The sequence below is a fragment of the Scyliorhinus torazame genome, chromosome 19 (genome assembly GCF_047496885.1).
Source record: "Scyliorhinus torazame isolate Kashiwa2021f chromosome 19, sScyTor2.1, whole genome shotgun sequence".
Classification (NCBI taxonomy): Eukaryota; Metazoa; Chordata; class Chondrichthyes; order Carcharhiniformes; family Scyliorhinidae; genus Scyliorhinus; species Scyliorhinus torazame.
The window spans coordinates 98,638,756-98,656,106 of record NC_092725.1 but is presented as its reverse complement, the minus strand read 5'-3'; the positions used below and the strand labels follow the sequence as shown (position 1 = coordinate 98,656,106).

The 17,351-nt window shown below is 44.3% G+C and overlaps 1 protein-coding gene across 1 annotated transcript; it reads left to right on the top strand.

Annotated features, from left to right (window-relative positions):
- The first annotated feature begins 640 nt into the window (after window positions 1-640).
- On the top strand, window positions 641-16,016 carry LOC140396349 (dihydrofolate reductase). Its single transcript, XM_072484893.1, has 6 exons — window positions 641-793; window positions 2,785-2,834; window positions 8,284-8,380; window positions 10,414-10,540; window positions 13,600-13,715; window positions 15,919-16,016. Exons 1-6 carry the CDS (start codon window positions 708-710, stop codon window positions 16,013-16,015), a joined length of 573 nt encoding a protein of 190 aa, XP_072340994.1. The 5' UTR covers window positions 641-707; the 3' UTR covers window position 16,016.
- The last annotated feature ends 1,335 nt before the right edge of the window (window positions 16,017-17,351 follow it).

Sequence of the window (17,351 nt, the reverse complement as noted above, 5' to 3'; positions counted from 1 at the left end):
CAGCGGTTCAAGATGCCAGCTCATTATCACTAAATCAGTTTAATTGGAATTTTATTGAACTAAGCCAAGATCAACTTAACCAGGGGGCAGAATCACTCTGAACTCCCAACAGGATGCAGACTGCAGGCAGGAGAATAACTGGCAACTCCTTGGTTCGTGGTCCTGCAGTTAACCAGTTAATGCAGTCTCGACTCCTGATGCTGTCATTAAATATTTAATGTTCTCTCTCTCACTCCTGATCCTGAGGTTAGACAGTTAATGCAATCACTCTCTCTCTCTGAACTCCGAATCCTGAAGTTAACTAGTTAATGACATTTGTTGCTGATCTCAAAGAAAAGCTGTCCACAAAGATCATGTGAGTTTTTCCCCATTTCCCGCAATAAAACTGATACTTGGTCATGGGGCAGGCGGCAGAAACAAGCATAACTAATTAAATTCACACACAGCAAAGCAGGAAGGAAAACACCGAACATCTTTCACTTTTGATTTCAGACAATGAAATAATTGCTTATTACGTTAACAATACTAGAATAAGGATAAACACATGTTTTAAAAAGTTTCTATTGTTACAAACGTGAAGAAATCTGACATATAAAAGTGGGGTTTTTTTCAAAGGTTTTTGCAGCAAAACCAGGAGTGAAAGAGGAAGTTGCGTCAATTTCTCAGTCTGCCTGGCACACACTTTCCTGATCCAACTTTAGGCTGCAATGGAGCACAAATCCCTGCGTGTCATTGCAGCAGCCGATAGTAATATGGGAATCGGTATTTGTGGGGATCTGCCCTGGGTCCTACCGTGAGTATTGAAATTTTAATCATCACTGTCCAGGATGAACCTGCCCCGGCTTGTGCCTTTAGAGTTGCGAAATACGGAAGGAGAGAACGTTTTGCCACAGCGAGCTCCTTTCCCAGGGAATATTGTGGAACGAGGACCAACTCACCATTCTATTCTCATCCCAATTTCCTAGTCTGAGGCAAATAACCTCAGCCTATCCAGCCTCCCTTGGTAACTGAAACGCTCCAGCCCAGGCAACATCCTGGTCATTCTCGTTTGCACCTTCTCTTGTGCAATCACTTCCTATAGTAATATAATATAATAATCTTTATTGTCACAAATAGGCTTACATGAACACTGCAATGAAGTTAATGTGAAAAGCCCCTTGTCTCCACATTCCGGCGCTTGTTTGGGTACTCTGAGGGAGAATTCAGAATGTCCAAATGACCTAATAACACATCTTTCAGGGCTTGTGGGAGGAAACCTGAGCGTCGGAAGGAAACCCACACAGACACGGGGAGAACGTGCAGACTCTGCACAGACAGTGACCCAAGCCGGGAATCAAACCTGAGCCTAGTGCTGTGAAGCAACTGTGCTAACCACTATTGTACCGTGGTGACCAGAACTAAACACAGTGCTACTTCAACTTTTCATGTTATCAAACGGTCTAAGTTTTAACTTGCAATAAACAGGCGTTAGGCTACTTTCCTGCCCTGGACAGTCAGTGTAAATTCTGTTTTTAAAAACATCTCCTTAAACTGGCTAGTGAAGCTGCCCAGACATTTCTTCACTTAAACATTCTTACTAGTCCCACTGAGGGGCAGGACCAAAGCCAGTCTTTAATGTAAGAAGTTTCCCAACACCATGTTAACATTCAACAGTTTTATTTGAAATGACAAGCTTTCAGAGCGCTGCTCCGTCATCAGGTGAAGTGGAGGCAGGTTGACAATCACAGCATATATAGGTGGAGACACAATTGCAAGATATTTACAGGCTGGAATGTGAAGAATGGTTGGAATGCGAGTCTTTACAGGTAAACAAATCTTTACAGGTACAGTAAGAAGTCTTACAACATCAGGTTAAAGTCCAACAGATTTTTTGGAGTCACTAGCTTTCGGAGCACAGCTCCTTCATCAGATGAATGAAGAGTTGGGTTCCAGAAACACATATATAGACAAAGTTAATGACACAAGATAATACTTTGAATGCGAGTTTTTGCAGGTAATTAAGTCTTTACAGGTCCAGACGGTGCACCTGGAGAGAAGGATAATCACAGGTTATAAGGTGTGAATTGTCTCAAGCCAAGACAGTTAGTAGGATTCTGCAAACCCGGGCAGTATGGTGGGGGTTATATGTAATGTGACATGAACCCGAGATCCCGGTTGAAGCCGTCCTCATGCATACGGAACTTGGCTACCAGTTTCTGCTCAGCGATTCTGCATTGTCGCGTGTCTTGAAAGCCGCCTTGGAGAATGTTTATCCGAAGATTGGATGCTGAATGTCCTTGATTGCTGAAGTGTTCCCCGACTGGAAGAGAATACTCCTGCCGAGCAATTGTTGCATGGTGTCCGTTCATCCGTTGTCGTAGCGACTGCATGGTCTCGCCGATGTACCACACCTCAGGGCATCCTTTCCTGCAGCGTATGAGGTAACCTAGCTGCCTTCGTCACTGTCGGCCTCTTTTACATTAGCACGATGATGATGCAGGTCCAACTACAGTTCATGAACAGTTCAGGACCGAGTGTGAGATGTTGACACAAGTACTGCCAACCTCATTTATGCTGTTGAGTTGATAAGAATATTTTGCACTGACCACGATTGGCCGGGTAACTAGTCTAAATGTTTAAATGCTCACTGTGGCAATTTGGGTTACCATACGGTCCGGCTGAGTGCAAGCTACTGGTAAGTGTGGGAGGCAGGATCCAGTCGTCATTCCAGATTATCATTAATGATGATAAGATCATGCCTGTTGTATCTTGTATGTTTATTATGTTTCTGATTCTCTTCTGAAGGAATGAATCTAAATACTTTCTTTCGAGGATAACTGCTGTCTCCGCTCCAGGTATGTTGGCACGTTGATGCAAACAAACTGCATTAAACTGTATCAAACTGCTGTTCTCGCTCCTGACTCCCTTTAAGGTGAACTCAAACATAGACAATCCTGTTGAACTCTACCACGGGTTTCTTGGTTCTTTGCTTTATCCCTTTGCCCGAGTGATAGTTTGTTTGGATAAAAGTGATTTTCCCCCAGTAAAGCAAGACTGAGCCAAGGGATGGACTTACAGGGACTGGGGGAGGAACATTTCCCACCTGGTGTCTGGCATTGGATGTCCAAATGTCCAAGTGACAGCAGGGAGCTGGTGAGAATGGACCTCTCACTGATTTTCTCCCATGGCCAGTACAACACCTTTATAAGTCACATTCAAAATCAAGATACAAATCGTTTAACATCTTTTTCATAACCACCTCATAACCCACACCATCTGGAATGTTCTGGAATAACTTTTTTTGAGTTGTTCTGGACTCAAAGATTGGCAGGTATTATCATCCCAGGCCAGACCCCAACAGTGGCTAGGATACTGGCAGAGACACACAATATTTTACATTAATTTTGGAAGACTGTGAGGAAAGAATACCTTGCTCCAGGAGGGAACCCTTAACTGTTATCTTTATTTCCACTCAAACAACAAAACCATCTCAGATCTCAATACACTTTTAAAAACAGTTGGCACTCAGGAATACTTGCTGCACAGAGATGTCTTTTGAAAAGATAGAGCTGAACCCTGTGAGACCAATGCAGAATCTCTGGCTGTATTTCTTCAGAAACCTCTCAGCTTGCCTTCCAGCCACAGACTAAAACTCTGAACTTCAACACCTGACTGCTTCAACCCGGCTCCTCCTATAAACTACACCATCTCATTGAACTGAACACAGTGTCTCTAACTACTCCGCAAGGAACCCTCTTAATATAAAGAAAATATAAACAAAATCCATTATCCCAAGCTTTTACGATGCTTTAATTGCAGCGCTGCCTCCCCAAAACTGCAGCTGTCTTGTAAACCAGGATTTAAAAAAACCATGCTGCAGCAGTCATACACACACTAACCCAGGCTTTTAGCCCTTACTGCACCAAATACATACAATACAATATATCTGAAATTCCTACATTCATCACTGTCTGTGTGGAGTTAGCACTTTCTTCCCGTGTCTGCGTAGATTTCCTCCGGGTGCTCCGGTTTCCTCTCTCTGCCCAAAGGTGTGCAAGTTAGGTGGATTGGCCATGTTAAATTGCCCCTTAGTGACAAAATGATTAGGTTGGGTTACAGGGATAGGGTGGAGGTGTGGGCTTAAGTAGGGTGCTCTTTCCAACGGCCAGTGCAGACGTGATGGGCCAAATGGCCTCCTTCTGCACTGTAAATTCTATGATCACACATGTAAAACTGAAATGGAGGATAGTTCAGATATAGATGTGATACATTCCCACAAGGTGAAACAGTAGGCCTAACAGAACCAGTGTTCCCTGGATGATGAAAGAGATCGCATTCTGCCAATGTAATTCATTCCACATGATATCAAGCAATGGCTGAAGGCGCTGTAAATTGTACAGGAAACAGAGTTGGATACATTGGGGCTCAGGGAATGAAATTAGGTCCACTGTCTTTCTTAATCTATATTAATGACTTGTGCTTGGGTATGCAGGTCACAAGTTCAATATTTTCAGATACACAAACTTTGAAAGATTGTTGATAGTGAGGAGGACAGTGATGGACCTCAATAGGGCAGAGACAGGCTGGTGAAATGGGCGTATACTTGGCAGACGAAACTTAATGCAGAGAAGTGTGAAGTGATACATTTTGGTAGAAAGAACAAGAAGGTGCCATATAAAATAAAGGATACAATTCTAAAAGGAGTGTCAGAGCAGAGACCCTGGAGGTGTATTTATTTAAAGATGGGGAGAGAGAAAGACACAAAGTGGGGGGGGGGGGGGGGGGCGTTGCACGGGGTGGATTGGTGCCACAGGAATGGGGGTGGAGCAGTGCTCTTGATGGAAACAGGTTTCTTTCCCTGTTTGCAGGGGCCTGGAGTATATGTGCATGAATTGTTAAAGGAGCAGTTCAGATTGCCCAGATCCACTGCAATTCGCATACCGCTGCAACTGGTCCACAGCAGACGCCATCTCCCTGGCCCTACACTCATCCCTGGAGCATCTCGAAACAAGGACTCCTACATCAGACTCCTATTTATTCAATACAGCCCCGCCTTCAATGTCATAATCCCAACCAAGCTCATATCAAAGCTCCAAAACCTAGGACTCGGCTCCTCCCTCTGCAACTGGATCCTTGACTTTCTGACTCATCGACCACAATCAGTAAGGATAAACAACAACACCTCCTCGACGATAGTCCTTAATGCCAGGGCCCCGCAAGGCTGCGTACTTAGCCCCCTACCATACTCCCTATACATTCATGACTGCATGGCAAACTTTGGCACCAACTCCATCTACAGGTTTGCTGATGACACAATAGTAGTGGGTTGGATCTTGAACAATGGTGAGTCTGCTGTGTGCTGTGGCTCACTCCTGCATCACCGGACTGTGCCCTACAACCAGAGGGCTTCTCAATCCACCGAATGGACCATACGGAGGTCTCAGGCAAGGTAACGGGAGGTGGGGTCTGCCTCCTAATCAATACCTCCTGGTGCTTAGATGTTGCAACACTGGCGAGTTTCTGCTCCCCGGACCTAGAATACCTGACGCTAAAATGTCGCCCCTACTACCTTCCGCGGGAGTTCAGCTCCGTTATCCTGACGGCAGTTTACATCCCACCCCATGCGAACATGAAAATTGCACTGGACAAAATATTCTCCACCACAAATAGTCTTGAAACGAAACATCCCGAGGTTCATTGTAGCTGGGGACTTCAATCAGGCCAAGCTCAAGAGCGCACTACCAAGTTACCACCAACACGTCACCTGTTCCACCAGAGGCCCAAACATCCTGGACCACTGCTACACAAATATCAAACATGCCTACCGCTCTATCGCCCACTCACACTTTGCCAAATCTGACCACAAGGCTGTGCTCCTGCTCCCGACTTATAAGGAAAAACTGAAGCGGGAGAATCCGTCAAAGAAAGTTGTGCATTGTTGGTCTGAGGAATCGGATGATCTTCTACGGGACTGCTTAGCGTCAGTGGACTGGTCAGTATTTAAAAACTGTGACCAGTCTGAACGGGTACACCACTACAGTAACTGACTTAATTAGTAAGTGTGTAGAAGTGTGCCAAAGAAGCAAATCCACGTGTTTCCCAACCGGAAACCCTGGATGAACAGGGATATCCACTGCTTGCTGAAGTCTAGGTCTGAGGCGTTCAAGTCAGGTGACCCTGACCTCTCCAAGAAAGCCAGATATGATCTAAAGAAATCCATCAAAGATGCCAAAAGACAGTACCGGACCAAGCTCGAGTCCCAGGCTAGCCACACGGATCCCCGCCGTCTATGGCAAGGTCTGCAAGGCATAACGGGCTACAAGATGAAGGCATGTAAAATCATCGGCTCCAACGCACCCCTCCCTGATGAGCTCAACACATTCTATGCCCGCTTTGAGCAAGAGGTCAGCGAGAGCGAGCCCTCCAACCCAGAAGCTGCGGATGAACTTGTATCTGAGATCACCACTGCAGACGTCAGAGCAGCCTTCTCGAAGGTCAAAACACGGAAAGCCACTGGCCCGGATGGGGTACCCGGATGAACACTCCGGTCTTGCGCTGATCAGCTGGCGGGGGTATTCGCAGACATCTTCAACCTCTCTTTACAACAATCTGAGGTCCCTATCTGCTTCAAGAAGACGACGATCATCCCTGCACCAAAAAATGTCAAGCAGCCTGCCTTAATGACTATCCTCCAGTGCCTTTAACATCCATCATTTTGAAGTGCTTCAAAAGGTTAGTCATGGCACGAATTAACTCCAGCCTCCCGGATTGCCTTGATCCACTACAGTTTGCCTACTTCTGCAACAGATCCACAGCAGACGCCATCTCCATGGTCCTGCACTCTACCCTGGAACACATAGCTAACAAAGACACCTATGTCAGTCTCCTATTTTTCGACCACAGCTCAGCCTTCAACACCATCATTCCTCTGAAACTTATCTCCAAACTCCGTAGCCTTGGCCTCGGCTCCTCCCTCTGCGACTGGATCCTGAACTTTCTAACCCACAGGCCACAATCAGTAAAGATAGGCAACAACACCTCCTCCACGATCATCCTCAACACCGGTGCCCCACAAGGCTGTGTCCTCAGCCTCCTACTATACTCCTTATACACCTATGACTGTGTGGCTAAATTCCCCTCCAACTCGATTTTCAAATTTGCTGATGACACCAGCGCAGTGGGTCGGATTTCAAACAATGACGAGACAGAGTACAGGAATGAGATAGGGAATCTGGTAAACTGGTGTGACGAAAATAATCTCTCCCTCAATGTCAAAACGAGGGAGATTGTCATCGCCTTCAGGAAATATAGTGGAGAACATGCCCCTGTCTACGTCAATGGGAACGACGTAGAAAGGGTCGAGAGCTTCAACTTTTTAGGTGTACAGATCACCAACAGCCTGTCCTGGTCCCCCCATGCCGACACTATAGTTAAGAAAGCCCAGCAACGACTCTACTTTCTCAAAAGACTAAGGAAATTTGGCATGTCAGCTACAACCCTCACCAACTTCTACAGTTGCACCATAGAAAGCATTCTTTCTTGTTGTATCACAGCTTGGTATGTCCACATTGACTTTTACCAATTTTTACAGCTGCACCATAGAAAGCATCCTATCTGGCTTCATCACAGCCTGGAATGGCAACTGCTCAGTCCAAGACCGTAAGACAGAGAGTCGTGAACACCACCCTGTCTATCACACAAACCCGCCTCCCATCCATTGACTCTGTCTACACCTCTCACTGCCTTGGGAAAGCAGGAAACATAATCAAAGACCCCTCCCACCTGACTTACTCACTCTTCCAACTTCTTCCATCGGACAGGAGATACAAAAGTCTGAGAACACTCACAAACAGATTCAAAAACAGCTTCTCCCCGCTGTTACCAGACTCCTAAACGACCCTCTTATGGACTGATCTGATCTCTTCACTCACACATCTTCTCTGCCGAGTAGTACTACACCCGATGCCTGTGTCTATGTATTTACATTGTGTATTTTATGTTTGCCCTATTCTATCTTTTCATGTACGGAATGATCTGTCTGAGCTGCACGGAGAACAATACTTTTCACTCTACCTCGCTACACATGACAATAACCAAATCTAATCCAATCCAGATTGGAAAAGCACTTAATAAATTGCCCCTTAATTGGGGGAAAAAACACTCGTTCAGCCTCAACTGAGGTGTTTTTTTTGGGGGGGGGATATCATCCGGCAAGGCCAGCAGGATCTTCCGGAAGAACCGGGTTTCCTGGTGGCGTGAGATGGATTCAATGGTAAACCCCATTTTCCCCTATTTTGATTTCAGGCAAGAAAAACCTAGTGATCTGGGGTAGACGAAGTGCCATCAAAGGCGGTTCACCTTTGCCAAATTGCTACACTGTAGTTTTAAGCAGAACATTGAGGTAAGTTGACACGACTCCGCATAGAGAAATTTGACTTGCAAAGCACGCAAATGGTGTCACCTTCATTCTCACTGTGGCACAGCCCTGAAATTTTCGGAATGTAAATTTTTAATGGATTGAATTATAATTTTGTTTGAAGTGTTGCCCACCTGTCACCTGAGCTCAGCAACCCTGCTCCATGACAGCCCATGGCTAACCTTCCTTTCTTCAGCAAGATTGTTGAAAAGAATGACACCTCCCCATTCACCTGCTGCTGTCATAAGCTCCAAATATAAAAGTAGCAGCCACTTTTCAGATGCATTTTGGATGAAAGTTGGGGAAAATAAATCAGATGACCGACAGCCCTTTGATAAATTAATAATCCAATATGGCGAGAATCAAAGAGTTTGTGACTCAACCAATGAGGAAACTGCTCCATGTGATGGATCATCCTTGAAGACAGATGAGATCAGTCCATAAGAGGGTCCATAATGAAATGAAATGAAAATGAAAATCGCTTATTGTCACAAGTAGGCGTCAAATGAAGTTACTGTGAAAAGCCCCTAGTCGCCACATTCCGGCGCCTGTCCGGGGAGGCTGGTACGGGAATCGAACCATGCTGCTGGGCTGCCTTGGTCTGCTTTAAAAGCCAGCAATTTAGCCCAGTGTGCTAAACCAGCCCCTGGATGCTTTCTCTGGCAGATCTTGCTATAGGTGGGGTAGAATCAGCAGTGGTTATGACCCCAACAGTGGAAGGTAGACAATTTGAATAACTAAGCATCATTTGAGGGCAGATTGGATACGCCGTTGCTGATGGACAGGAACCTCCCCCCCCCCCCCCCCCCCCGCGAGGTCAAAGACTGGCAGGCGGTTGGCCAGTGACATGCCCCCAAACAGAGCTACAGGGAATGGTGAACTGCCCAGTGGACAGATGGCCAGGCAGTTCTTAATTTTCTAAAAGTTCAAACCTCTTCAGAGGGCGCCTCAAGGTGGAGATTGTCTCAACGGCAGAGGTGCTCAGTTAGATTGTTGCCAGCAGGTGCACAACCGGGACCTGGAAATGGACCCGACCCACAATTATTTTTAAAGCGGGCAAGGTCCCACTCATTGTGTCTCAGAGAGCCCAAGAATTGAACCACTGCTTGGGCGACATCTCGGAAGAAGAGCTGTAAAACTTTTTGGCTGGGATTCCCCCCCCCCCGCACCACCAATGTGGCAGGAAACCCACTGCAGGGTGATTTTGGAAGATCTGCTGGAGGAAATGGCGGGAAGGTCCCGAGCTTCGAAAACATCTCTCTTTTTTCAGCCAGGTGTACTTCTTTGATAACCAATATCACTGTCAAAGTAAAACTACCAAAGGTCCATCTGTTAATTGAGAAAATACCATTGCCATCATTCTCCAATAGACAGGGCCCCTGAGGCTAAAACATCTCCTATTTAATTCCTCTACGTCTGTGATGTGCAACCTGCGACCAGGGGGCCACATCAGGGTTGTGACTGCGGCCCATCAGACATTTTGTTGACCGGTGCCCACACGCAGGGTTGCCACATTCCGTTGCTGTCCGTCCACGTAGTTTTTTTCCTGACTGAGATAACACATGCACGGCAAGAGTAAGTGAAGTGAGGTGCGCGCTGACTGCTCACAACATTGACTGTGAGAGCCATGCATCCAAAGTGTAAATATTTGTTTTGTTTTTAATCATTTGTAGTTGATGATAATTCCATTAATATATAAATGATTCAGCACTTTCTGTAACCCATTATGAAATATTTGGCTTGTATTAAAATGTATTTAGTCTTATTCATGGGGTCATGGTTCGTGAACAAACCCAATTTCAATCTTGTGGCCCACTGAGATGAAGGAGGGCCACTCATGCAGCCCAGTCACTCGCCTAGTTTGCCCATCACTGCTGTACATTGAGCAAAGTACTGACAGTTAAATCTTACAACGGATAAGTTAAAAGCAGATAAGTATTTCAAGAATTATTTAATTCTATAAGTTACAACTTAGACTAGGAAAGTTAATGACTCTAACTTTATCTTTTTCTAATCAGTTCTGTGCCTGAGAATGCAAACTATCTTTGCCGAGATCTGCCCAGTGCTGTTGAATTGGGTTCAGTCCCTCCCCTGAGTGACGAGATTGAAACAATATGGGTTATAGGAGGCGTCAAACCCTTTGAGGTAACAAAATGAAAAAACAATTACAATCATTTAATGTTTATCAGATCAGCTTGTGTCGGTGTTCCGCAATTTAGCTGCTCTCCTGTTGGTTAGGGGAGATGTGGGCTTTGCATTGACACCAGTTCCTGGCGTATTCTCCAGACAGCCTGTTATCTACAGGAGGAACCGACAGACTCTGGTGATGAGCCAGTCTGTTCTCACTCGAACCAGCCTCCTCCTATTATGCAACGTTGTGTGTTCCTTCAGCTTTACACTCAGTGTAGATCTATATTAAAGGCCTAAGCCTGGGTGTGCAGAGCACAACTTAAACATTTGCAGACAATACAGAACTTGGAAGTGTTGTGAACTGTGACGCGGATAGTGATAGACTTCAAGAGGATACAGACAGGCTGGGTGTGTAGGCGGACATGCAGCAGGTGAAATTAAATACAGAGAAATGTGAAGTGATTCATTTTTGGTCAGAAAGATTGAGAAGAGGCAATAAAAAATAACGGATACAATCTCAAAGGGGTGCTGGAGTAGATGGACCTGGGGATATATATGCACAAATCGTTGCTTTAAGCAGGGATTGGGTTGGATTGGATTTGTTTATTGTCACGTGTACCGAGGTACAGTGAAAAGTATTTTTCTGCGAGCTGTTCAACAGATTATTAAGTACATGAAAAGAAAAGTGAATGAAAGAAAATACATAATAGGGCAACACAAGGCACACAATGTAACTACATAAGCACCGACATCGGATGAAGCATACAGGGTGTAGTGTTAATGAGGTCAGTCCATAACAGGATCATTTAGGAGTCTGGTAACAGTGGGGAAGAAGCTGTTTTTGAGTCTGTTTGTGCGTGTTCTCAGACTTCAGTATCTCCTGCCCGATGGAAGAAGTTGGAAGGGTGAGTAAGCCGGGTGGGAGGGATCTTTGATTATGCTGCCCGCTTTCCCCAGGTAGCGGGAGGTGCAGATGGAGTCAATGGATGGGAGGCAGGTTCGTGTGATGGACTGGACGGTGTTCACGACTCTCTGAAATTTCTTGCGGTCCTGGGCCGAGCAGTTGCCATACCAGGCTGTGATGCAGCCCGATAGGATGCTTTCTATGGTGCATTTGTAAAAGTTGGTAAGGGTTAATGTGGACATGCCGAATTTCCTTAGTTTCCTGAGGAAGTATAGGCGCTGTTGTGCTTTCTTGGTGGTAGTGTCGACGTGGGTGAACAGGTTGAGAAAGTGGTTAATAAGGCATATTAAATCCTGGGCTTTCTAAAGATAGGTGTAGAGCACAAAAGCAAGGAGGTTATGGTGAACCTTTATAAAAACCTCGTGCAGTCTCAGCTGAAGTATTGGATCCAGTTCTGGGTGCTGCACTTTAGGAAGGAGATGAAGATAATAATAATATAATAATAATAATAATCGCTTATTGTCACAAGTAGGCTTCAATGAAGTTACTATGAAAAGCCCCTAGTCGCCACATTCCGGTGCCTGTTCGGGGAGGCCGAAGATATTACAGAAGATATAGAAATGATTCAGAAGAATGAGGGGCTTCAGTTATGAAGGTAGATTGAAAAAGCTGAGGCTGTTCCTCTTGAGAGGAAATTGAGAGGAGATTTGATAGAGGTGTTCAAAACAATGAGGGGTCTTCTGGATGGGGTAGCCAGAAACTGTTCCCATTGGCAGAAGAGTCAAGAATCCAAGGACACTGATTTAAGTTAATTCGCAAAAGAATCAACGACAACATGAGGAAAACATTATTTACTCAGCGAGTGGTTAGGATCTGAATGTATTACCTGAGAGTGTGGCTTAAAAAAGGCACCTGGATAATTGTCTGACGAGAACATATTTCCACGGTTACGTGGAAAGGTGAGAGAGTGGGACTAACTGAGGAGATCATACAGTGAGGCAGCTTGGGCAAGACTGGCTACAGCACAGGAGGTCATTTGGTCTTGATTCTAAATGCAATGTCCACCAAACCTCAACCAAAGATACTCTGGTAGAACAAAACACAGCATCAAGGAAATTTCCAATGTTGCACTGTTAAGTCAACTTGCCCCCTCACATTGCAATATAACCCCGCCCCCCGCCAAGACCATGATCTCCTTGGGAGAGGTGATGCTATAAAGGATAAAAAAACAGTTTGAGGGGGGGAAATATATGGGAAGCTCTAACACCATCCTTCCTTTAACATGTCTTACCCCTCCCCACCAACACCCCACACTTGGGAACCAAAGCAAATCAAGATAATCATTGTCTCCCTCTAGTACTAGTGTGTATCTGGTGCACATTTTGCTTTCAGACAGCACTGACCTTTATTCTGCTGTTAACACCTACTCTGAGCTTTGTTCCTTTAAAGCTACCATTCCAACTCTGTTTTGTTCCATGATAAATTTGTAATTCAATCTCCCTTGCCTTTTTACTTCACCTGACCGACTCTCCCCCCCACCCTCCTTTACGACAGCATAAACCTCATTACATTTCTGTGTTGCTCCAGTTCCGAAGAAGAACCATAAGAACTCGAAACCGTAACTCTATTTCTCTCTCCACAGATGCGCCAGACCTGCTGAATTTATCTAACATTTTCTGTTTTTATTTCAAATCTCCAGCATCTGCAGTATTTACCTTTTTAATCAGGATCACCGTTCTGGCCCTGCTAATTCTGCAGTACAAACCTCCGCCCCAAACCCCAACCCCAGCTGGAAACTAGTTGAGCTGTTTTGCACAATAGAATTCTACATTTTGTATTGTGCAGTGAGCTGTCCTAGTTTCTTTACAACATCACACAAAGAGGATTACTTGTTTTCTGCTGTATAATCACAAACGAATGGCGGGTTAGTTTTAAGCAGGCGATTTTACTGGAGTCAAGTTGAGGAATGAACTGAATCACAGCATTTTTAAAAAATATCAGCATGAGAGTGAACCAGTTCACATTTCCAGTAACTGAGTAGCTTGCTCTGGGAGAAGAAAATTATGTGAAATAATGTTTATATATATATATATTTTAATCCCCATTGTAAAGAGCCCAGCAGTTACTGTCCTGTGAGTCACAATGATCAATTTTCTGTTTCTGTTCACAGGAGGCCTTGAAACATCCAAACTGTGACCAGCTCTGTCTCACAAATATCATGGCTAAATTCAACGCTGAATCTTTCTTTCCAGAATTTGACCGGGAGACATTCAAGCTGCTTGATGAGTAAGAATTAAAATCTTTCCAGGAGCAGCATGGCAGCGCAGTGGTTAGCACTGCTGCATCATGGCGCCGAGGACCCAGCTTCAATCCCAGCCTTGGGTCACTGTCCGTGTGGAGTTTGCACATTCTCCCCCACTGCCCAAAGATGTGCAGGCTAGGTGGATTGGCCATGCTAAATTGCCCCTTAATTGGAAAAAAAAAAGAATTTGGGTACTTTAAATTTATAAAAAAATTAATCTTTCCGTTTGCTTTACCAGAAGGAAAAGAAAAGTGAATCTGGAATGGGGAACGCAGTTGTCAACTGGGAGTGGAGCCCAGTTGAAAATAGTTGAGCCCAGTTAATGGGCAGTTGACTTTTCCCAGTTACAAACTGTTGCTGATTGGGAACAATTGTTGCCCAGTCGTCTTTTCCAGTTAGCAAAAACCAGTTGTCAACCGTTTTTTCCCCGCTTATCTAGGCTGAGAGGAACGTATGAAAGGTAATTAGAATTACAACAAACCCATCCCTAGAAAGGAAATCCTTGTGCATCCCCAACATCATGATATGTGTGCGGTTTTGAAAAATAGTGGAGTAAGACACTGGCTGTAGCTGTAAGTTTCAAACATTTATTGGGGAAAAGGTGAAATCTGAGCATAGACCTTGGGTGGGATTCTCCGGCCGTGCCTGCCCAGTGACCGGAAATTCCCACCCGAGGTCAATGGACCTTAAGAAAGGTTTTTGTCTTATCACATGGCTTCAGTGGTGTTATTTTGTGGGTGGAGCTGGGTTGTGGCTGTGAGGTGTTTGAGGTTTTAGTTTCAGTTTGGACTCAGAAAGAAAAAATAAGTGTTTTGCCTGTTTCTCTCTATTTTCATTTTTTAAATTGTTCCAGTACAAAACATTGGTTGAGGTTACCTGCTTTGATAACTTAAAATATATAATTTGCTTTCTGGAAGGAGTTTGAATCTGCTGGTTGAGACTGGATCAGACGCTTAGAGAAAGGACGAGCCCCATTCAAGTGAGAATACAGTGTGCTAGGCCACTCCCTTGAATATGGGTTTTTGATTTATTGGATTTTATTATTGAATTGGAACAGTTAAAGCGGGAATTCATTAAGTGCTACACATGGATTACTGTAGCTGTGTAATGGCTTTATGTTTGCAATTGATAAAAGTTCTTGCCATGTGTTTATATATATATATATATATATATATATATAATATATATATGTTAACTATATTCTTTGAATAAATCTTGTTTTGATTAAAGTGTCTAGGGAGTCTGGTGAATCACACCTGAGGCGAAGTTTTTTGTGCTCATCCTAGTCAAATTCAACATAAAGGTTGGAGGTCAGGTGAACTCCATAATACATGTTGGAATTTCTAAGCCCTGGCCCATAACAGTACTCAATAGTAAAAAGACAAGTCCAGGATTTAAAATTAAAATTTTTTTTTTTTAAGAGTACCCAATTCATTTTTTCCAATTAAGGGGCAATTTAGCATGGCCAATCCGCCTACCCTGCACATCTTTGGGTTGTGGGGGCGAAACCCACACAAACACACGGGGAGAAACCCCACACGGACAGTGACCCAGAGCCGGGATCAAACCTGGGACCTCGGCGCCGTGAGGCGGCAGGGCTAACCCTCTGCGCCACCGTGCTGCCTTCGACAAGTCCAGGATTGATGTTAGGAAGTGCTTAAAACCCTAACGTTGAGAATTTCCTGGGGCATCCTCCTGACTTGCTGTGATAACTTTGGTGGAAACCTCAGATACATTGTGTAAATGGGTTTCCATCCATTTTCTACAGCTGATCAGAGAGAACCTCTGAGGAAACTCCCAGCATTGGTTTCTGTGGATGATTGTGCTGAATGGCCACCCTCTTCTGTATCTATCTTTTGAGATCCTACAGCCGAATCCTCGGTATTCTGTATTACAAGTACAAATTGGCTCTAACTTCAGGTTTTGCTCCTCTCTCCTGCCTCCACTCTACTTTCAGTTCAATCATCTTGTCTCTACACTCTGGGGTTCCCTCCTTTAAAATGCTTCACCTCTTTGATGGTCAAAAATCTCCTTCAAGCCTGCCTCTTTGATGCTGCAAGTCTGTAAGATGCAAATTAGTGTAAAACCAATTGGGATGCAGCTCTTTCCACCAGAAGTGAGCTTCAGTTTTTCCGGTTATGTTCATAGACTCACATGTCTTTGCACTTATTGTTTTGTTTCAATTAGGTATCCTGGAGTTCCAAGTGAAATCCAAGAGGAAAATGGCGTCAAATACAAATTCCAAGTTTTCAAAAAGTTCACAAACAATAAAACTAATGATTGAACTGCGTGTGACTAGTATTGAGGTACAAGTGTGTGAATTTTATGGTGTGTTGAGGGTTTAAGGTTATAGTGAATTTTAAGGAATCTCTGAGAAAATTCCAATATTTTTGGGAATATTGGATCAGGAGGCTCAGAAGAGTGAGTGAGTAATTTTTAAATCTCATTGAACAAAAGGTTTGATCTCAAAAAGATCAATTGCCTCTAATATATTCGGGGTGAATTTATAGGATGCATAAAACCATAAAATAGTTGCAGCTTGGAGGGAGGCCATTCAGCCCATTCTGCATGTACTGATTCTCTGGAAGAGCAATTTGCCTAATCCCATTCCTCTGTCTTTTCCCTGAAGCTCTGCACTTTATTTCTCCTCCGATAATTATCCAATTAGCCTCTGAAGGTCTTGGTTGTCATTACATGGCATTTTGCAGCATAGAAAGAGGACATTTGACCCAACTCGTCTATTCTGGTGTTTAAGCTTCACATAAACCTCCTACCATCCAATTTCATCCACCTCCATCAACATATCTTCTGCTCCTGTGTTTCTGCACCTTCCTTTTAAATATATATATGCTATTTGCCTCAACTACTGCCTATGGTAGCGTGTTCCACAATCTAACCTGCGTAAGGACATTTCTCCTGCATTCCCTATTGAATTTATCAGTGATTGACCTGGTCTACGGCCTCTAGTTTTAGTCCCCCCACAGGTGGAAACATTTCTATATCTACCCTATCAGACCCCTTCATAATTTTTAAGGCCTTGACAGATCACCCATTAACTTCTCCAAAGACAAAGCTGTTCAATCATTGCCAATAGGTATTGTCACGATGACGGGAAATTGTGACTGAGTGTGGTGATGAATGTAGGATTTTCAGATGTATTGTATTATAAGTATTTGGTTCAGTAAAGTTTAAAAGCCTAAGTTAGTGTGTGCATGACTGCTGCAGTCACGTTGTTAAAAATCCTGGTTTTAAAGACAGCTAGGCCTTTTGGAAGCAGAGGTGCAATTAGAGCATCATAAAAGTTTGGGCTAATGGACTTTTATTTTTATTAAGAGGGTTCCCTGGGGAGTAGGTAATTAGAGACATTGGGTATGATCTAACCAGATCTCGTGAGGCGTCACGATCAGGATCCCACTCACAATGGGCTGGATCCAGTCTCGCCTGCTTAAGTGGGTTTAAAACCACCCACTTAAACGTGCTGATGCCTGATCTAACCCTCTCCCAACATTTATTGGTCTCACTAGCTAGACCCCAGCCAGGCACCATATAGTACTGGTTCACACAAACCAGGGGGTCTCCCAGGCCACTGGAGGCCCCTGGGTGGTCGGGGACAGGGTTAG

Bases quoted from the DNA above. Each gene is read 5' to 3' on its own strand.
- LOC140396349 (XM_072484893.1), top strand. From the start codon at position 708: ATGGAGCACAAATCCCTGCGTGTCATTGCAGCAGCCGATAGTAATATG. The intron at 794-2,784 runs GTGAGTATTGAA...TCTCTTCTGAAG, and splicing joins GATCTGCCCTGGGTCCTACC to GAATGAATCTAAATACTTTC. The intron at 10,541-13,599 runs GTAACAAAATGA...TTCTGTTCACAG, and splicing joins GAGGCGTCAAACCCTTTGAG to GAGGCCTTGAAACATCCAAA.